The sequence below is a fragment of the Ischnura elegans genome, chromosome X (genome assembly GCF_921293095.1).
Source record: "Ischnura elegans chromosome X, ioIscEleg1.1, whole genome shotgun sequence".
Classification (NCBI taxonomy): Eukaryota; Metazoa; Arthropoda; class Insecta; order Odonata; family Coenagrionidae; genus Ischnura; species Ischnura elegans.
This window is the reverse complement of record NC_060259.1, coordinates 100,445,111-100,468,428: the sequence shown is the minus strand read 5'-3', so window position 1 is coordinate 100,468,428 and position 23,318 is coordinate 100,445,111. Positions and strand designations below refer to the sequence as shown.

The following is a 23,318-nucleotide window of genomic DNA, read 5'->3' as shown; positions in this document are numbered from 1 at the left end:
GCTCGCAGGGTATTATGTAGATGTATGTACTTTCGTTTAGCACTGACCTCGGAAGCTTTAACCTACTATAGGTAATTGGCTCAGGCTTAACTTTGTGGAAGTTTTCGATATTCATAATGGTAGTAACTTTATTTTCTTCCACAAAATTTAATGCGGTCACCGCACCTAGCGCCATCTATTATATCTAAACGTGGTATTGTCGTATTGTAATAGTTATTATGAAAATACAAATGACTCTATGGGTTTAAACCCGTGTCGGTGATTGTATTCAACTTTAGTGTAAAAATACCAAGTTATTTTAATTGTAAATTTTAACCGAATGACAATTATCCTTGTTCGACTTGGTTATTCAATAAGGGATGTATATTTATTTGTGGTTGTGCATTCGTATTTATTCACCCCCTGATTTCCACGCCCCTCCAGCCTCCCAAGCATACAACGTAAGGGCTCCGTCCATGCATTTAAAAATGAATTATATATGAATTTACTCTATGAAGAGGAGAATTAAACTTACAGTGCTCAATTAGCCATAGCCCTCAAATTGTGTATATTTTGAAAATTTAATCCCTCTGTCTTTGTTATCCTCTTTCATTTTTATATCGTAAATGATATATCCTTGATTTCGTTTTCATATACTCTTTTCGCTGGGCCAACTTCTTCTTTCTTGTAATGTTTTTGCTCCGTGGGTTATGCCCAGAGAATGATAAATGTATATTCTATTCCCTTAGCTTTCCTCGCTCACTCTGCCCTCTCCCCCGGTCCCCCCCCCCCCCACATTGGGCTGCGTGGGTGGCTGGGAAGGAGGTGCCTCTCCTCTAGGCAGTTTAACGGCTCCAGGGGGCGAACTGTAGCGGGCGTCGCGGATACAAAGGAAGTTCATTAGTCTCCCGAGTCTTTTCTTCCCACGGGAGTCACGTGATTCCCGCACTCTCCGCGTCATGTGCCGGCCCAAAATGTCTTCCCAAACCTCGCAACTATCCCCATCGGTGGGAACGACCCCGAAAGCTCATTCCATCGGTGAGACAAAGGCCGTGTGCTTCTCCTTAGAGCCTCCTCCGCACGCCACCACCGTGATAACTGGATCCAATAATGCCTTTTGTGCATTTCCGATGGTAGTCTTTGGGGCCCTAGACCCGCAGACTATTTAACGCTTTTGAATTCTGGGCCGTTTCAGAAATATTGCTTCCGTTTAAGTTTTCTGCGCGTAAGAAGGCAAGGATGGCTATAAATCTGTAGGGTTTATGTTCCATGAGTGGTAGTTTAGATGATCTAGTGAAAACGAGAATTTTAAAGCTATTTTATTCCAAATGTGTTTTAAGCTTGAATGATATACGGCGCCCCCGCGGAATTCTTCTCGGGCTTTCATACTTTCGGGTTCGGAGACTTCTCTGACATCCTCAGGGCTGATGCGGATGACCACATTAAGATTTGTAGAGCAGTTAAGGTGCTGTATTCGTCTTCCATTGAAGGATATTGGTAAATGTGTGGAATTCATTAGGAGAAATAAGACGAAAGCAGAAGTTGAGTATCTCAGTATCTATTTGTGGATTGTAAATTAAATATGTCTATTTATTCTTTTCTGACGGCGAGTTTTCCTTGGGAAAACATGTATCCAAGGAATTACGCTCTCACCAAATCTCATTTGCCAGCAAATTGTTATTAGTTGCTGTAAATAAGCGCTATCACCAAGGTGATAATGCTCTTAAATCCCTGTTCTTGACAATTTCATACTGGTAATGTGAAGTATTTTTAAAATACAAGGAAATTGCTTGGTCCCTGTATTTCAAATGGCATCCCGTACGGCCTTCAACTTTCTTGCTATTCTGTATTGCATGGTCCAATTAGAAGAGAATTTTGCCATCGTGTGCATTTTCATTCGATGGATTCCATTAGAATATTGCCTCTAATTCTGTGTGAAACAGTTATATATGTAGTACATCTCGAGTAAAACAAACTTGTGATGTGTGTAGACGATGAGGGTAGTACTTGTTTGTAAAAGAATCCCTTGACTCCTGGCCGTCCAGGCCCTCCTCCTCCCGGTGTCTCGGAGCTTCTCCACTAGTTAACTTGTGAGAAAGAAATGCGGGCCCGATTCCACCCTTTAAACCTCCTCATTCCCACGTATTCGAGAGAAACTCTCAGAAACCTTATCTCATATTTTTCCTATGGAGCAAATGGGTAACTTGGTGATGCCTATCGCTCTGGATCACGAAGACTTATGAAGCGCAGAACGAATGAGGCGTGTGTCAGTGGAATATAATACAATTATTTGTTCCTCTTCAAATTATTTGTTTTCAAAGTTAATTTGGGTGCAACCTTCCTTTGTGACTCTTTAGTCAATTTTTTAAAGAAACGTATTCACTATGGTAAGAAAAACTACTCTAAATGTTCGTATTTAAAGAGTTATTTTGTTAACGCCCCAATTTTTATAAATTATCCAGGTGATAATTTTTTTTCTCTTTGTTTCAGGTAAGCATTGAAGACCTCTTGTTATCCAAATCACAGCCATGAGGGAATCAGACGAGATACTACACGGTAAAAAACGATGAAAGTGTTTGTTGAGGTAAATGGCCATTCTATAATGGTTTTTGCAAGCCTGAAATATTCGCTGTTTATTGAATAAAGTAGGCAAAAATTGCAAGTGTTGGTATCAGAAATGAATGGTAACCGCAAAATCACGGAAAACATTTTCTGTTAAGATTTTTTGCAGTATTTCAAATAAAGATGTGGTAGAGGGTAGGACTGGAGTTTAAATATGAAGTATACCTCGTGTGTACGAAAAGCATTTTTTAAGGGGCCAACTGCTATAATTTGTGATGGAGAATACGTTTTCAGTCGTATGCTATGTAGATTGTGATATGCAGAAGAGTGGTTTAGAAATAATTCTATTCCATGGCTACAAAATGCTAACGAATCAATTTAGGGTAAGACCGAAATGAAAGCTGGAGATCAAACAGGAATGTTAGCTTCAAGGGATTGCTGACGGTGTTGCCAAGTAATTTTTAGCACAAATCTTGTATAAGAATGGAATTCGCCAAAGTGATACTTCCGGATGCGCTTGACATGTAAGCCACAGCAAAGTGTATTATTATTAGAGATACGTGAAAATCGCACTTTCGTTTTTATTTTATCGCTCTTTCAATAATAGTTTATAGCATTTTGTAGCGACTATTTTTTATTTTCATAATGAGGTAGATGACGATAAATTGTAGTGAAACAGTTATATGACAAAATACAGAATATTTTAAATAATTATGTTGTAGAACAATAATAAATTAAGGAATAAGACATATAGTGGCGGAGGTATAGCTTGCCCGCGCCCACTTGTAGTTCGCGGCCACGGAGAGTCCCAGCCAACTAGCTGGCCAGTCGCTCACATGCTTTAAGCGGTGAGTGTCGGCGGAGCATTTAAACTGCGCTCGGCACAAAATGTACGAATTTTGCCATCGAAAAGGCAAATTTGCGGTTTAAATATCATAAAATTCCAGTCATCGCGCCTATGTCGCATTTATTCATGTGCATCGCATCTATATCGCATTTATCGCATTTGCGATTTTCACGCATCTCTAATTATAATTAAAGGAAGATCGGCTATTCAGCGATACAGATCCTGATACCAAGTCACTAAATAAATCATTTTTCTGTGTTGTAAAAAAATCACTAATTCTGTTTACTGAAAACAGCGAATACGTGCATGCTCATGTATCAGCGCAAAAATACACATTCTCGAGTTCTGTCTTTTTGCTTTATTTTATAAGAATTCTGCAACCGGTTTTGCTAGCATCTCCAAGAAGTCAAGACTGTGAAACCGGTCGCGGAGGGTGACAAATAAAATCTTGTAACATTACGAAGGCTTTTACTGCTTGAAATAACCGCCGCTCCCTCTGAGTTCCTCCGAAAACCACTTAGGAATGTCCGCAGACGTTCTACGATTGAATAGGCGCTGGGTTATTCGCATCATGTTACCCCTTTGGTAAATTCGAGCTGCTTCAAGCAGCTTTTCTTTTGTGCACGTTGATGGCGATTACAGTGTCTGGGAATTCGTGGCGGTGCAAAATATCCTTGGAAGCTCTTCTGCTCCCTGTACCTTTTCGGCATATTTTGTACGTGTCACTGTCGATGAGGAGTGTGGTTTTTCTTATAAATGCGACCCGCTCGGTGAAAAATGCTAAAATGTATCCAAGATTCGTTTAATCCTCGAATTATTATTCAACTGTTTAGTTTAATGCTGCAATACTAATTTAAGGGCTCTATTTCGTTATCATTCAATTCTGTCCCGGGGAAATTAAAAATCATGATTATAATATAAACTTCTGCTAAATACGTTGGAGTTCCCCACACCCAACCGTTTTCCTTCGGCCTTCACTTCCTCACCCCAAATATATCCATCTTTACCTTAAGTTTTTTCCCTGTCTCACGCGACGCCTTGCCACTGAAAATGAATACTAGAAGCTGAGATTAACAGAATCGAAATTTACGAGAGACAAAATTAGTCAATCGTTAAAAAAAATTGGAAACTTAAATTTTTTTCTTTATGATTTTGCATGATGAAGCGGGTCCACCGAATTGACCTTTGTAACTGAAGTCTGATTCTAACGCTGTAAAATCGTCCCAGTGTCCCTCTGGCATTCGATTTAGATCCAGTGATTATATTTCCTCGACCATATTCATCGCATCGGTATGTTTGCTCAGGTTGTCACTCTTAGCGATCACGCTCTCAATTAGCTAGGGCTGCTGGGGGATAGTGGCGGGTGTTTGCCAATGCTTAGAGTGTGTCACACCGGTTGCACATGTTATCGGGCGTACCAGTCGCGGGTCGCGCATGGCTGGCTGCGTTACTTGGCGTATGTGACAAAGGATCAAGCCATTATTTGCTAATCATTTAACACCGTTGAGTTGACACCAATTCGTTGAGTACCTACAGTATTTTCGGTGTCTCTAACCATGTTTTTTTCTCGTTGCCAAATGGGTTCGGCTCGCCACTGGAGATGACTGTCGTCCCCTGCCCTATAATGAGCGATGTGATCATTCGGGCGCCTCAAATTCTGTGAAACTTTTCGGGGATGTCAAGACTAGTCCTGTCTCGACCTCGCCGAAGTCTTATCTAGCTTGAACGACAAGATAGCATTTGTGACTAAAATACTCGGTTGGCTCTGATCTCTTCCATTTCGCTCTAATTAATGAAAAAACTGTCAACCATTTCTCACTGGTTCCATCAACGGTTCCTTCAATTTTTCACTGGTCCCATCTTACTTTGAGCGGAAGCCTCGTACTTGCTGCCATTAACGAAATCCATACTTCATTTTGAGCAGCGACTATCTTGTCGGACGCGGGAAAATATGTCGGTTCATGTCTAATGCTTATGTAGGTGTAAAATATTGAGCAGACTGTCAGGTCTGATATACGTAATTTTACGTATCCGACTTAGCTGTAAATCATAATGATAAACCATTATACTATCTAGTTTGTTCGAATAGCTATAGAAACAAGGAAAAGTGATGAAGAATTGCCTATCGTAATTCGGATACGCATTCTTTTCGCTCTTCCACTTCAATACCGTGTGGTTAACTCCCGAACCCGAAGAGAACAAAAACCAAAATAACTCTTATTAACTCTCTTTGGGCGAAAACGCACGGCTTATCTGGTTTTTTTTCGTGGATTGATGTATATCGCCATGGGATAATGGGAAGTGTCATCGCCAAGAAAACGGTTTGTACCATGGGGCTGAGTTCCCCTGCCGGAGTTTTTGTTCATAACTACACGCCCTAGTTACGCCAATCCGCAATGCCCGTCGGCAATGAGCGGTACTCCAAGGTCATATCGAAATACGAACCGCAAGGTATATTTCTCCTCGGCCCCAATATTATTGCTCTTTAGACCTATAGCATACTCCAGTCCCTCTTACAGATTCAACTCTTTCTTGTATTAAGAAATTGTGCTCCATGCTTCGCTTTCATATGAGTGGATAAGTAAATCACGCCATAGGCAAGTCTTATGCCATGATCATTGAATGTATCATTGCTGTTGGAGACTCCCGTTTAAAGTCACGAACTTAATAATCTTACTCCTAACGTTCCCTTCAATTCATTATTTTGTATTGCGTAATTAAATTAGATGTTAATAGGAATCGGTAATTATTCAGTGGAATCAAAGAAACGAAATTGCTCTCTGTGGTATTAAAACATCGGCATAAATTAGTGGATATGGTAGATGTGCATCATCTCAAATGAAGAGGATGAGGTGGGTGAGTGTGAAGATGTAGTACGATCTGGGTTATTCTCATAATTAAATTAAACACCACTTCCATACATGCCATGCAGAGCACACAAGATAGATGAGACACAATGTAGAGATGTGTGAAGGAGAAATGACTGTTCTAACTTCGGGAACTTGGCCATGTGGTAATTTCTCCTGGTTGCTTTATTTCCACTCAAGGTTTGCCTTCAAAATTTTGGATAAATAAAATAGGTAATGTGTCAGCATGCATAAAAGTGAGCTTATTGAGGAGAATAAGATGTAAGTGGTTAGAAAAAGAAGGGATGAGTTATGGGTAAAATCACCTAATCACGTCCTCCGTGTTAGCGGAGTGTCGGGTCTAGGAATTCCTGGTGCATGGGATTCCAGAGTAAAGCAGTGTATTCGAATGGAATGTCCTGTTTTCGTCGTGAAAATAATGATATGAAGTCCAATGACTGAAGTCCTTTTTTCCTTCTGTAAAAAGCCTCAACTGTAAAAATAAATATACTTGGAAACGATGGGGCATGTAACATGTACGGAGTTTTGGGAGGGACCAGGGGGAGCCTGAACCCCCCAACTCAAGCGGTAATCAGCCTGAAAAAAGTAGGAAACCTGTAGAAATGCCAAGACATTTTAGTCGTAGGTAATCCCTAAAACATTTATCAATGACTAATCAAAACGTACTTTTCAGGGGACGACCCCTGGAGCCCCCTGTTTCACTGGCAGGTAATAAAGAACCCCTAAATCCCCGGAAGGGTGGCTGGCCCCCAAAATAAAACTGTGAACTCCGCCCATGGCATGTAACTAGTATCCCATTAAGTTGGTCGCTAATATACGGATGAAAATCTGTTGGAGCCACGTAAATAAGTAATACATCAGATTTAATTATGAGGAATATCGATGCGAATTATTTTAGATTAGTATTATGACTATATATGTAGTTCGGGAGTTACCTAGCCAAATCTAATCGTTCCAGCCTCGTGTGTGGGTGCTTACTATCGTCCTCTCCTGAACGAAAAGAGACGACTCTTTGGGCTGCAACTAATCCCCTTTCCTCCTCAATTCAGTTGCATTTGACCGCGCAAGGCCTCATTCTCTCTCCCCCCCCCCCTCCTCATGTCACCTCCTCGCGCCAGATGTCCAGCGAGATGAGAGTGGCGTGGAGGAGTGAAAGGACGCAGTGTAAAGGGGCGTGGCGTGGCTTTTTTCAAGTGACTGACTGTCCTCTCGAGACCCATATTGACTGAATCACGAGTAAATATCAAGTGTCAGAAACAGTTAAAAACATTCACGAGCTGTAATGGCGGCAAACGCCATCTATTTTATCTAAGTTCTTCCTCTCTCATGAAGCCAACATACCTAAGTTTATAAATGCTTAAGGGAATGCTTATTTCATGCTCGAGCGGACTGTTTTTGGTGACAGAATACTCGCGTGAAACTATTTTCAGGGCATATACAGTTGACTTTAGTGCCGTTTCTCTAATGTGATCATTTTGCCTTTTACTTATCTCTCAACAATAATTTTTTAGTATTCGAAATACGGTAAAATGTTTAACAAGGCCTAATCCGCTTACAAGGAAGATTTGACGATGCTTGTATGAGTTTTATGCGAGTAATGTGTCACAAAAAAGATCCGTCGAGGAAGAGGTATTTGTCATCTTGATATGCTGTTAGACTGCTGTTATCCCGATTATAAATTCTCAGAGGAGGCGTACAATAGGACATTATATTAGGCATGCATTTAATGGAATACATAACCGCAGATACAATAATCTTTTATACCCCGCAAATTTTTTTAATGGTCTGACCCAGCTTTCAACAGTATACACGATGCCGATCTTAATGGTTGCTCTTCAAAAACATTTGGGAATATACAATATTAGTCTGTCTGTAATTATGTTTCTTGTTGTTCAGTTCTACCAACTATCGCCATCCATGCATGCATTTAAGGGGATTTCTGCCGATATGGGCCGATGTAGAATTGGAAAGTACTGCGCAAGGCCCATGCAGTTAAAGCTAGTTATCATTATTTCGGGTTCGGCTTTTTAATCATTTCACTCTCACAAAACGTTATGAAAATTTCGTTTTTCTGTTCCTAATAAAAATAGTAAACATGAAACCAGGAATTGGAATTTTTTCTATCTTTCTGAATTTTTTCTAACTTAATTTTCAAGAACCGAATTTTTTTAAACATCTTCGTTGCAATCTGGTTTAACGTTGCCTGCGGTGAAATCAATATTTATTTTTTTTTAATTTGATCACTTTCTCGAATTATTAAAAAAAGAGTCTTCTCTATCCAATGATACCATACCAGTAGTTTGTACCGTTGCTGAGATTTTCGCGAACTCGCTTTAAAAACCTAACTTTATTTAGATCCTTTGTGTACTATAATCCGATATTTCGCGTTGTTTGAGGCTCACAATAAATGCTTTTTATACTGTTTTCGTGGTTATATATAAAATTCTGGTAATGGCTTGTAATTCTGGCGTAATGGAGATAAAATGCGCTAAATCTGGCAACTTTTAATTCCCCCCCTCACCTTCTCGATGACGAATGACGCCGTTCAAAGTTTTCGTCTAACTTCACAGTAATGTTCTCTTATGAAACGGAAAAACCCTCTTTGCTGTAATAGGCTACTATAAGCAATAGTTTGATGCGATTTTTTCATTTGTGCATTAGGCATCGACAAGAATATCTTAATGCGGGTCTGCGATTAATAAACTCATAATCTTAAATTGAATTGTGAAAATATGGAGACATCAATTTCAAGTTGAGATGGATAAAAAATTAATTCAAGCGAAGAATCGAATGGATAAATAATTTAGTGGTTAGGACATGAACGTGATATAATTAGAAATTCATCGTACTCTTAAAAATAGAGAAAAAACTGGACGTCTTGAAAAAAAAAAACTTTTCCACTCGCAAAAAATCGTGTCTGAGTGAAAGGGATGCAATCAGGAGCGTCTTGCTGGATCATGCGAAAGAGAATGCTATGGGAGTAGTGCAAAAAAAGCCTTCCTCGAGTGGATATTGAATCCAATCTCATCGTTCGGAAGTCGAACTCTGACCCAGCCACCACACCAAGATTAAAAGTGAGTGAATTCAGATTCTGGTTCACTAATGACATCCTTTGTCCGATGTTCCCATGGTTGTTATTGGGGCTGTTGCGACGAATAGTTGCAGCTATGATCCCGAAAACATAAATGTTGTTCACGAGCTTTCACCCGTAAACAAAAACGTTTTAGCATCGCTTAGTGCTTCTCAAATTAATTTTACGGAGTTAGGCGTTCATCTTGAGACCCAATGTGGGGCCTCCTATTTATTTTCGAAATGATTTTTAATTTTAATTTATATTCATACCCCGAAAACAGCACTATTTGGCCTTTATATCGGGGGGCTACAAATAATAACAATGCACGATCTCGAACATCTATGCCCTGGATAGAAGTAACCTATCCAGACGGGACTCGAACCCGAGACATTCATTTTCGCAGGCGAGGATTGTACCACCTTGGCCTGAAATTTGATTTGATTCTGATTGAAGTTATTTGGTTTGCTCTTTGAATGACGAGTTAAATTTTGTGTTAACTAATTAAAAAATAAACTAATGTATTGAGGTAAATGTCAGTGTTATAGCTTTAAGTCAATTACAGGGTTAAATTTTCATCTGTATTATCGTGTATGGTCCTCGAAAGAAATCTTCTTTAACCTTGTGGTTCATGGTGTAATTGGATTGGTAGTGCGAGAAACCTTTTAATAGAGGCCTTTTATGCTTTCAACAGTTTCCTCGTGGTGAAACGGAGTGGAACCAGGTAACCGGTGATCCATTTAAATGTCTTTGAGGATGTAGATTTAACGGAAGAAAGGCGACTGAGGCAGCGATTGAAACTAAGTTGGGGTCAGGAAAGGGTAGCGAGGTGGTGGGTGTTGAGAGTTTGGGAAGGACACGAATGGGATGGGGAGGGTAATCTTTTTTAATATAATAAAATAAAAACTTTTTGTGCCGAACCATTTTATACCTTGAAGATAAGGTTGCAACATCGAAACCTAGGTCGGAATAAAAATTTTACAATCGTGGAAAATTGCAAGTATTTATGTCAATATGGAGTGATTCCACTCCATCGCGCTTGGATTTTCGGATTTTATTTTTTTGATACATCTAGGTAATTATTTCGATCACAGTAAGACAGAAGTTAACGTTAATCCATTTATAGATATCATCTCAACCGTTAGTCTTATTTTTTAGTCAACGACAGTAAATGCCAACTTTGAGTTGAGCTGAAGGCAGTGTAATTCGATATTCCTCCTCAATTAGGGTTAATTCAACTGGCTCAAGATAATCGTCGTTGAATCACCAAAACTGGCTTACGTAATGACAGTGCAGAGAGGAGTGGAATCCTGGAGTGCAAATGCAGTTGTAGAAAGCGTTAAATAGCGAAGGCAGCCTTGCATGTGGTCGATAATGATAGGGCGACTTAAAAATTACCCTGTAAATATTTTGTTAAAAATGGCGCCAACGTATGCATTTACCAAGGAGTATCAAATTTCGGCGGTTACTTTGAGAGAGGCACGACTTCGTTGGAGTGCATCAGGAATTGATCATATTCCAAGTTAAGAGCTGAGCACATCTAAAATCTTTTTTCTTACTACTCCTCTCTACTCTTTTTCTTGTTCCACTCGATCAGTTCCGTAGTCTTCGTCGAAGCTATTTAAGTTATGAAGAATTTACTCCGTGCAGCTGCATGACGTCAATTTTTTTCCACTCGAGGACTCCAGATGAGGTTTCCGTTGCGTTTAAATGCTGTGTTTGAAATCATGAAGCACCCTCGTTGGACCTGTTTGCCTGGGCCGTTTTCGAGCTAATTGAGCGGGAAGTGTCGATGAGTCAGTACATGATGCGGGTGAACGATCTGATACAGCCGCGAAGCTGTCCTAACGCCAGTTTCCGACAACATGAGGCGGTTTCGAAGTGGTGCACTCACCTTTCACCCGATACTCGACACCTGTTTTACCGGTGAAGTCACTTTATATTACAGTTAAATTTTGTTTAAATGCCGAGGTAACATTTTTTTTTAAGTTTCTCAGCTTCAGTGCTGGTATCAATGTTCTAGAATTTTCGTTCCGGGAAAAAATTCAAGGAAGCCCCATAATGTCAGTCACACCTTAGTACACAGCAGGTGCGCTCAGCAAGTCCATCGTGTATGGGTTTTCGCTCACTCGTGCCTTTAGTGAGCGCACTTAAAATATTGGATTATTAGTTTACTTGTACTTTTATTAAATGAATTTTAAAATGTGTTTGTACTCCGTAAAATCATTGAAATCTAATTAGAGTGCTTAATTTTGCTGCCGACTCATTTTTTTTCGAGGTAGATAGCAATGAAGTCATGCGGATAAAAGCCAGAAAGTTTTTTTTACCCTACACTATTATTATTCTACCATTTGAGAAAACTCTTAGAGAAAACTTTGAGAAATTTGATATGGTATCATCTCTGTCAAAAAATCTACGTGCTCTCTTTCTTCTCATGTCAGTTTCTTTCTCCTTCTGGAACATACATTTTCATGGCATTTTAAATTGTTTTCGGCAGTTACTTGAGTTGAGTGTAAAGGCTCTTATATGCAAGTATCCGTTAAGGTGCTTAAGAACGAGTGACAATCTTCTTCGATGCTTAAATCATCTACATCTACATAATACCCTGCGAGCCACCTCTAGGGTGTTTGGCAGGCGGTGATCAATCACCAGCATGCAGCATGCATTTGGACTCCCACATGCACACCACACCGTCCAAAAAACGTACCGTATAATAACAAACTATACTACTATATGCTGTTAGAAATAGAATATAGAATAGAATTTCAGAAACATGCATTAAGTTTTACATAGGTTAGTAGGCTACACTACAAGTCATGCAATCTATTTACGAGTTCTATTGCTGCCGTTATAATCTCTTATTGATCGTGGAAAAAATGACATTCGGAATCTGTCTGTTCTACAATCTATCTCTCTTATTTTATTTATATGATCTGATCTTCCGTAGTACGTTGGCGTCCGCAAGATATGGTTAGCTTCGTCAGAAAAGACACTGCTCTTGAATTTATCTAAAAGGTTTAGTCTATTTTTCAATCTACGGTCCGACAGAGATTCCCATCCGAGTTTATGTAAGAGGTCAGTTACACTAACAAGACTATCGTAACGACCTTTCACATACCTGGCAGCTCTTCTTTGCACGCGTTCTAACTCTGTTATTAAGCCTTTTTCATGAGGGTCCCAAACACTGGCAGCGTATTCCAAATGTGGTCTAACGAGGGAAAAGTAGCTAATTTCTCTCACTTTGTCGTCGCACTTTCCTAATATTCTTTTATCAAAACCCATTTTACGATTAGCTTGACCGGTTATTTCTCGAATATGTTTATTCCACGATAGATCATTATTGAGTCTAACCCCTAGATATTTCACGGATTCAACTGCCTTTAACTGGGTGCCCCGAATGATATAGTTACGCTGTAGGGAGTTATTCTTCTTCCAGAAATTCATTACCACGCATTTTTCCAAATTTAATTCTAACTGCCAAGCATCGCACCAAGCTTGGATAGCAGCAAGGTCATTCGTTAGTTCATCTATATCTTTGCTGGAACGGATTTCTCTGTAAACTACAGCGTCGTCTGCAAATAATCGTAAGTTACTCTGCACTACTTCCCCAATGTCGTTTATATAAAGAAGGAATAGGAGTGGGCCAATGACACTACCCTGAGGAACGCCAGAAGTGACTCTAACCTCATTGGAGACTGCACCGTCTAATACTACTATTTGGACGCGGTCGCTCAAAAATGCTCTAATCCAGGAAATGACATCTTCGTCTAGACCATAAGATTTCAGTTTTAATATTAACTATCCGTGGGGTACTTTATCAAATGCCTTTTTGAAATCAAGAAATATCGCGTCTACTGGAATGTTGTCTTCCTCGGAGACTAAAATATCGTGGGCGAAAAGCGCTAACTGAGTTTCGCACGATCTGCTTTTCCTGAATCCATGTTGAGTTCCCATTAATAAGTTTTGCGCGTCTAGGTGTTTCATTACCGAGCTGACTACGATGTGTTCAAGGACTTTGCAAGAGATGGACGTTAAAGATATCGGCCTGTAATTAGATGGCTGTTCCTTGTCTCCACTTTTAAATATTGGCGTTACATTAGCGATTTTCCAGTCATTAGGTACTTCGTGTTGCTTGATGGATTTACTGAATATTAACTGCAAGTAACGGGCAATTTCTGAGGCTAGTTCTTTATATACGCGAGAAGGGATTTCGTCTGGGTGATTTATTTGGACTAAGCGATTTCAATACATTTTCTATTCCGAGCGTACTAATGTCAATAGCTGGCATCTTATGTATACAGGGATTGTCATCGGTCTCGGGTGAGTTTTCGGAAGGCTCCGTGAACACGCTCTTAAAGTAGGAATTTAATAAATTGGCTTTATCGTAACTGCTTGTCAACACATCTCCATTGTCGTTTCTCAGCGAACATACGGTAGATCGTTTACCTTGAACTTCCCTGACATATGACCAAAACGCTTTTGGGTTATCCTGTAACTGCTCTACTAGTGTTTTTCTTTTAAAATTCGTGAACGCATTCCTGAAGGCTTCCTTCGTGGCGGCTTTAGTCATCCTATATTTTTTAATTATTAGCTCGCGTTCATTAGCGGATAAATCCGTGCTGACTTTTTTCATTTTAGCATGACACGCTCTTTGTCGCCTCAATGATTTTCTCACTTCCGCGTCGTACCATCTCGGTTCGCTGCCTTCTTTTACTATTTTACTAGGGATGTAGCTATTTATTCCCGAAGTTACGAGCGAGAGAAAAGCTTTCCAAGTATTCTCTACATTTAACTTTAATACTGATTCTTGAAACTCGGGGAAAGCATTTTTCAGATGACTCTTAAACCCATCAAAATCAGCTCTTTTAAAAATGAAAACTTTACGCTCTTTTTTAAAGTTTACAGCGGTATTTAGAGAAAACTTTGCTGTTACTACCCTATGGTCACTTATTCCTTCGACAGTGCCAACGTTTATTACCTGATGTGGTATATTTGTCGCTAATAAATCAAGAATATTTTCTCCTCTGTTTGGTGCGGATGCTATTTGAAACATTGAATTAAATGTAAAAGTGTGTAATAAAGCCTCGCAGATCACTTTATCCCTCCCACCAGGAATAAAGCTATAAGTCTCCCAATCTATAGAAGGTACGTTGAAATCTCCACCCACAATCAAGTTTCTTTCAGGATACTTGGATGCTACGCTGTTTATTTGATTTTGAAAATCCAACATTGACGTTATATCTTAGTTAGGTGGTCTGTAATACGAACATAATAAAATAGTTTTGAATTCTGGACATTTAATTAAACACCACACAGATTCAACGCTGGTCTCAGTTACGGTTATCGCTTGGCTGACGATTGAATTCTTAACAGCTATAAAAACTCCGCCCCCAACTCGATTAATTCTATCTTTCCGATAAACAGTGAACGATTTTGGGAAGATCTCATTGTCTGAATCATCATCTGTTAGCCAACTTTCTGTTCCAAAAATGACGTTACAATTCGTACTATGAATTAAATGGTGGAATTCGGGAATCTTATTTCTTAAACTACGGCAATTAACCACAGCCACGATTAAAACTTCGGAAGTAGTATTATTTCGATTCGGGAATAATTCTGATTTGCTTTTGTCGAATAGACTATTCACAGGCTCTACACCGCTGATAAATGGAAATGCATGTCTTATTGACTCTCTATCAAAATGACTTGAGCCTTGACTGCCTTTGAACGTATTGCTCGACTGACGCTTCTCGTGCTTAAATGTGAACGCTGAATGTGAACCTGAAACGCTGATTTTTCTTTCTACTTCTCTATTCTCATTTCTGGAAGAATTTTTGTCTGTGAAAAGTTTTGAAGTTACCCCTTTATTTTTCAACCCACTAATATATCTACACTCTGCCCTACTCTCTACTCTAAAAAAGACCTACAGTGCTCAAATATGCTACTCGCTACACGACTAGCCGACTCGGCCGTGTAATAGACTCCCGTATTCGGATTGTAATTCTGATTAATCAGGGAAACGACCATGATACACCCTGCCAGAAAATTTTGTAGATAGTCCTAAATATAATTATATATAAAATTCCTGAACGGTATTCCTTATCAGTTTCGGTAGAAATTGTACGGGAATTCTTAGCAGCTTCTTTAGAAGGTCTGCGGATTTCCATATCATATTTACAAATGCCCAATATCGTTCTGTTGTGATTTATGGCCACAATTTTGCAGCTATGCACTTGGAATGCTGTTGAATACTTTGAAAAACTTCAAACCGTCTCTAAGAAAATATTTCGAGTGCCTCGAGGTGAATGAAAACTGTGTACGCCCCTATCGTTTTATGTGATGATTATTGAACGGCGAAGAAAATGCTGAAAATCAAATGGCCCAAGGGCAGATAGCGGCCGTGGAAAATGCTCCTCCTCTGAATGAGGTCGAGTGGGGGATTGGGCAGGCTTCACCGAAGACGACTTCAACTCAATCCGTGGAATTCCTTGCGGTACACGAGAGCCAAGACTGAATGCACGGGCCTGAAAACTTAATTTGCCGCAACCGATGATTTATCCCCTATTTAACGTAACGAAAGCATTCTCTGTGGGGAAGAAATTAATACTGAACATCTGTCAATCCAGGGTCTTATTCCTCTTATCCATGCATCATCTATTTGTACGTCATCTCACGTGAATACTTGTATAAGGTTAATATACCGTGTACGGCCGAAAATAGAGCCATCTGTAGGTATACTTAGAAAATGATGTCGTCTTGTATTCGTTCATTCTGACCGATTCGTTGCATTTGTGCATTGATTGACATCGTAAAAAAATTTTAAGTCACCAAAGCCTCCTGTGCCTGGAAAGCTGATTTATATGTATTGGGGAAGTGGCAATGGGAATTCTAGAAAAGTGGTAAGAGTGTCAATGAAAGTACTTGAAACTATAAGGTTGAAACTCATTTATGCCACACTCTATATTTAATTATTATTCCATAACTCAATTTCTAAGGTGTAATGAATCATAAGAGAAATCAGAAATTTGTCGGGGTCGGTGATTGTCTGTGTCAAAAGCTTCTATCCCCACAGAAGAATAAGTGATTTCATTTGAAAACGTGGAAGGGAGAGCGACTTACCTTTAGGAAATCGATCCGAGTTTCGAATCTTGCAGACAATTTTGGTCAAATGGAGACGTGGTTCGGCCAGTGTGATAAATGTTGGCGAATATTACTTAGTTGTTCTCCTTTCTGACATGAGAAGTGAAATATCAACAATCTTAGCTGCGTCCCATCTACTGTCATCATCGCTGGTCAACAATCGTAGGATTGGTTTGACGCAGCTCTCCACTCAATTCTCCTATCAGCTAATCTTTTCACACCTACGTATTTCTTCTCTTTCACTTCTCTCTTTACTTGTTCCATATATTTTGTTCGAGGTCTTCCTTTTCCGTTCTTGCCTTCCACTTGTCCTTCGACGATTGTCTTCATCAGGCCATCATGTCTCAAGATGTGGCCTATAAGGTTGTTCCGTCTTCTGATTAAGGTTTTCATGAGGCTTCTCTTCTCTCCTACTCTTCTTCTTGTATTAAAGAAATATTGGGCAACCGACTTGGTGCGTTGAAGTATTGATAATTTCGGCTTACAGCGTCATCATCTAGTGCAAGACGTCTTCGGTTCGTACCAGATGACGCCTCTGTGCGCTGGAACGCATCCTACGAATTAAATTATTGCTGAAAAGTGCAATTACCTTCATGGGCGTTCCCAACGTAGGGAGATTTTTGCTTCTAGGGGGCAGCTGCCCCCCCCCCCCCCCAGAAGCAAAAATCGCAAATTTCTTCAAGGTATATAATATTTTTTCAAGCAAATAATTTTAAAAACTAATAAAGAGCTTTTACAGTTTCCTTTAAATGTCGATTTCATTCACCTTTTCCATGCTAAAATCTTACCTACAACTTGAAATACCATGGCTTGCCCTCCCCCCCCGTTTTGATCCTGGGTACGCCCTTGATTACCTTTCAATTCAATAATCATTTTAAAATGAGTGCCCTGACATTTATTAAATGCTTCTTTTATTTTTCTGCTTCTTCTGAGGAAGACCAGTATTGAAAGAACAAGCAGGACGCTCATAGTGATGTTGAAGAGCAGGGTGTTATGGTTTGAACGGTAACCAGAGTATATATGGTCTGCCTTTTGATTTAAATTTCATATAATCCTCTATATTAATACTACATCTTGCTCATATTGTAACATAATATCCTCATTCAGCTCATTCACCTATAACCTGTGTAAATACCTGGGTAAAAACCTATGCACGAGCATCCTACCCCTTGGTTTACTGGGTACCTAGGTAATGATGCAACCCATATCACTTTTCTCTCCGCACTTTTTTCCTCAGTTTCGGCATTGAATTTGTTGAAAACTCTCCACTAATATGAATGGTTTACTTTATTTTTTTCAATTTCTTATCTTTTTCTTTGTCCTTCTCGTAAGAAGAAATCTTCTCCTACCTCTGGCTTTCACTTTACGAAGTAATTTTACTTTAATATGGTATTTCTTCACTCATAGGATTTCATTAACTAGTTTAAATTTCAACTCGGAGCTTAAAAGTGAGTGTAATTTTTCTGTTACTCTTAAATTACTAAATGGCTATGATTGACAAGGGCGGTGTAAATTCTAGATAGCTGCGAACAATCGCTGTTGAAATTCATTTTAGAAAGACGAATCTTAAGGAATTTCTTTGCAGACACTTTGAGTGGCGTTTTTACGATTTCAGTCGTTCCTTTTTTTTCGAGCGTATGAAGGAATGGATTTCAACCTAATGATTGACGGAATGCTGGGCACCTGTAATTCTTCTCACAGTGACACAATATGCAAGTTTTGTGGCATATTGTTCCATTTTTTATTTGTACGTGTTATTGGCAAACTTGAATCGCAAAACATCGGTTTGCTATTCTGCTTTGGGTTTCCATCAGTGTTTTGCAGTCCGGTTCAGTAATCGTGACATAAAAATGACGCGTTTTATCTGAGCAACAAACGACACCTGTTACTCTTAAATTACTAAATGGCTATGATTGACAAGGCCGGTGTAAATTCTAGATAACTGTGAACAATCGCTACCATATCTCCCATCGTACTTTTTATTGACTAATCCTTTAGGTTTTTCATTTCCTGATAAAAACTATAAAAGGTCCTTTAGTTTGATTGTTAGCTTAGTAAGTTTTCACCTCGTAAGTTCTACTTCCTGAAATGTTTTGAAAGATATTTTAACATGTGTAGTAGTGCCTCTCTAGTTGGGTACCACATAGGAGACCATATCAATGAGTAGGTACTGAAATGACGCCTACCCACCAGGGTCATGTGACTCATTCACATATTCTAAAGCAACGTTGTGAGGTTTGTTCTCCAAACAATTATTTCATGCTTTTTGGCAAAAAGTGCAATTTTATGGGAAAAACGATGGCTGTGACGTTCGTGGATTTATACTGACTCATTTTATGGCGCATTTATATCAGTGTTTTGTCAATACGGATTTCTCATCCTATATGCAGGCCCATTTTTTCCATGAGCAGTCATGTACCATTGTAAGGACCTGTGAAAATATTGGGATTTAAGAATTAATTACCAGTTATTGACAGCAGAGAAAGTTCTGAAATTTTGATCGTGCATCGACGGATAATAGTTTAAATATTTGAATTTTCAATAATTTTGAATATAACATTTTATTTTATAATTTGGTTATATGTTTGAATTTTCGATGAAATTGCGTGAACTTTGTTCTGATATGGAAACTCCCGAGTCGCGTGGAACCTTCTAGAATAAGTTGAACGTTAAAGTACCTTGATGGCATAGGAGTAGAGAGTTTTGCGAACGAACTCGCTTTTATTTGCGGTCCGAAAGGGAAAAAATCGCCTAAGGTAATTTTAAATCCATCATGTGCGCCGTATTTCTGTGGTAGCAGTAGTATTTCGTTGAGTTTTCCATGGATCTGAATCGCTCCTCCCCCCGGAGTCTGCAAGCCGCTGTCGTAATACGAGGATGCGTTGCACAGTCCACAGTGGCCTACTTTTAAACATTTTAGGGTTTTTAAATGCTATTTTCTTTGAAGAAAACAAGATCACCCCGATTTTTGAACGGGGTTCGATCGCGTGTAAGTGGTGTTAGAAGAATCTGTATTCAATGATTCTTGTGAATTTCATGACTACATTTTGCGATGGAACCTCCATGATGAACTGGAACCTGCGGGAGCAAGTTGGAGAGTGCGCACGGAGTCGAAAGGCTCCGACTGAATGAAGATTCCATTCGTCTTTGGAGTCTGAAAAGATAAAAATATCCCCATAAGAAGACGCATCAATCGCTATCGAAGACGCGTAATTTTTTGTTTGTACGCGATGTTACTGGCCCTGGTGGCGGCACGGTAAAGGTACGTTTTCATTAATGCGCGCGTGACTAGACGCGTCATTCTTCGCGTAAAGTGTCCTCATGAAAGCGAACCTATGCGTTGGCGAACCTACGCGTAGGAGGCTCCCGCGATCCATCTGCAGAGAAACGATAATAAAACGAAACGTGACGACCGCGTATGCTTCCATGGTAGCGGTGTTGTAATTATCTTTTGTGGATCATCTAACCCAAGTAAGTATAATTCTTCCATTTTCTCTGGAAACCCATTACTCTCATCCACACGTCAATTTGCAGTGGGTAAAGGGTGCGATATTTGTCACCCAGAGAGTTCCATCTGGCTGACACACCTTTCGCTGATAAATACGATACTACTAAAGCTTCAACATTCATAACTTTCGAGAATTGTCAGAACTCAGAAGTTCTCCGTATCTTCTATACCAGCAGTTACTCCCTCCAGGCTTTATATTTGAGGTTTCTGCTTCGGTATCTGTTGTCTCTAAAATTGTACACGCAAGTATACTGCTCCCTAATTCCGGATGTAATAAATTCTTCAACAGAGACAAGACTCATGCAGGCAGCCATGTTGGCGAGTTTCACGTGTTTCGCGCGTCGAAAGTTTAGAAGACTTCAACTTCGAGCAACACGTCTCGCGCGACCTCACGCGATGCTTTCCATGCCTCTGATTGGCTGAAGATCCCGTTTTCGCGTCTCTTCGCCTGAAACGCGTCCATAAAACGTTCCTAAGTCCTCTGCTAATCCTGGGGTCGCGGGTGCGAGTCACGCCTGAGTTGGTTTTTCACCATTCGGGAAATAAATGTATGTAAAATTCTGCTGGTCCGGTCCCTAGAGAACCTAACTACAGGCTAAGCCTCCTAGATTTCCGGGAACTGATAGATAAAACAGGGAAGGGACAGAAAAGTCAGATTATAAAGTTATAATCGTCGTGCCATCAAATTTTGAGGTTATCTGGAGCGTACTCTAATCAGCATTTACCTGGTATCCTATATATAACACTTTAATCTGAAGAAAGCTGATGTAAAGTTTTAAAGAAGAACGAAAGGAAATTTTGGTTAATTGTACTTTGTGTACACCCTTGATAGTGGAAAATTTTCAGCCTAAATGCGTCACGAAAGAAGTCCAATGGAAAGGGAGGGACGCGTCCGCGGGGACTCTGCAGAGAGGCGACAATAGTCCGTTCCGTTGACCTGAATTTTTGTTGCCACTCGACGGCCAATCGATTTGCAAGCATCTACGCCACTCGGCGATGAAGTGAGAACGATTCATATATGATATCCATATATTTACTATATAATATTTATGATTGCTAGTAATGGCATGGGAAAGTTAAAAGTTTGATAGATAACATCGTCATGAATATAAAATTCGGTGAGCGGCCCTAATGACAGCTTATTCCTCCTTGAAATTCGGTCTTGCCCATCAGCAAGGCGATGGAACCCATACTTGGGTGAATCCATTTAAATGTGCGGTGGTCGACAGCACATTTGTAGGCAGTGGCGTAGCCAGCGCGGAGGTCCGGGGAGTCCGGACCCCCGAAAAATAAAAACATAATTACTTCGCTTTAGGAAATATATAATAATATAATATAACTTTATTCCATTTGTATTCAAATATATTACATTAGAAAACACTTGAATAACTGTGGAATATATAGGCACCCCTTATTCAATAGTTTTGTGGCTACCATCTTACACTTTTTGTACAGGTCTGGTGCAAACGTACATGAAAAGTAAATTGATTTCTGTGCATTCAGTGATTTTTTTATCTAATCGATTGCATTCACTTGTGATATTTCAAAAATGTACACAAGGATAACTAACTTTCTTACATAAACGCATAATTACATAATTAAAATATACAATATACCTTTTATTGATAACGTTTTTATGTCACCTTTCTTGACAGAAACTCTACTTCCCATACTTAGTTAATCCATTTAAATGTGCGGTGGTCGACAGCGCATTGTAAGCAGTGGCGTAGCCAGCGCGGAGGTCCGCGGAGTCCGGACCCCCGAAAAATATGATAGCTAAATACTTATTGAAAATTCATGACTTAACAAAATATTTCTTTAAAAAATTAAGTTTTTTCGATTATGATAAGTGCTAATGTTAGTTTCAAATCCTCTAAATAGTACCCTGTTTTTTCAAAAGTTTTCCCCACTGGTTTTGGACCCCCCCCCCCCCCCGAACAAAATTCTTGGCTACCCCACTGTTTGGAGGACGACTGGAGAATCCTCTATTGCAATATTCGTGGATACGTCCTTTTTTATTGCTGCAAATCCTGTACGTTGCCGTGCCCCGCAATGGCAAGAGTGCGAAATCGATTTATATCGTAATCGCCCGCCTTCTGTCGGCGACGACATGTGTCGGAGCGTCTTTCCTGCACATCATTTGGCCAAGGTCACGCTGGAATGCGCCCTGCCAGAGGTTACCAAACAAGGACACCCCCGGCGGAAGGACGAAGCTTTTTTTTCTCTCGGGAAGAGTTCGGAACTTGATATTTTTTCACAATCGATTCGGGTTTTCTTAATGGAGAAAGAAATCCTCGCCGCGCGAACGAGTTTTTCCGGTTGACCATATTGAATTGTAAGAGCGCATTTGGTTCGGAGATTCAGACTATTGATCTGCCCAATTGAATTCGACGATCGACCGGTCATTTTCAATTTCTAATGTATTGGGTTTTGATATTGAAGTTTTTTGATCGGTGCAATGTGTGCACGTACAATTCAGTCTGTTTATCCTTGCCGGATTCTGTAAAGTCACACCGATCTCCGCCAGTTCCAGTTTTTTCTGTACATTTAATGAGAACGAATCTGCTGCCATTTTTATCCAATGCCGCATGGTTTGATTACAATTATTGTAAAATATTAAAATCAAGATCTTTATTAGCATGAAACCGTTGCAGAATATATAAGCTCACTAGTTTCCTCCTTTTCTAATTGAAGTTCCCTAGTTCAGTACGATTTGGTGTTTTTTTTTGGTAGCCGCACACGTCGTAAGTTTCCATTTTCTTACTTTATTATTATTTATACCTACTTACTATATTACTATACTATTGTTACTTATTCTTTCACCTCAACCATTTCTAATTCCCAGATTGCCTTCCTTGATGTCAATATCTCTCAAGTCAACAACATATTTCTCACCTCTGTCCATGTAAAACCCACTAATAAGCAGCAATACCTTCACTTTAGCAATTATCATCCTTCTCACACTAAACGCTCCATTCCCTACTCCCTTTCCATTGGAGGCCACCGCATTTGTGATAACCCTGATGCCCTGAACAATGTCCTTCACAGCCTTCACCGTTCCTTCCTCCAGAGAGGCTACCCAGAGTCCCTCGTGAATAAAAACATTCTCAAGCACAGATGCCCCCCAACAACTTGCAATAGAACCAAACCACATGACCTATCATCATTTACTTTCCTGGAGTACAATCCCCGCAAGCTTTTCTTAAAAACCTTTTCCCTACCTTAAAAAACAATAAGTCTACAGCCAATATTTTTGTCAAACCCCCCACTATCACCTTCAGTCAGCTAGCAAACCACTACGATTTATTCCGCTCGACAAACCCCTTACACAAGTCACCCACTACT

General features: G+C 39.7%; 1 protein-coding gene across 6 annotated transcripts in view; it reads left to right on the top strand.

Moving 5' to 3' along the window:
* LOC124171805 (phosphatase and actin regulator 4-B-like) overlaps window positions 1-23,318 on the top strand; it is a 174,575-nt gene that overhangs the window by 55,894 nt on the left and 95,363 nt on the right. The window contains exon 1 of one of the 6 annotated variants that reach the window (XM_046551135.1): window positions 2,493-2,535. The exons of the other annotated variants lie outside the window; for them this stretch is intronic. Within the exon in view, the coding sequence (XP_046407091.1) occupies window positions 2,508-2,535 (28 nt within the window). The 5' untranslated portion in view covers window positions 2,493-2,507. Of the gene's footprint in view, window positions 1-2,492; window positions 2,536-23,318 lie in introns of those variants that run through there. 6 annotated transcript variants of the gene reach the window in all.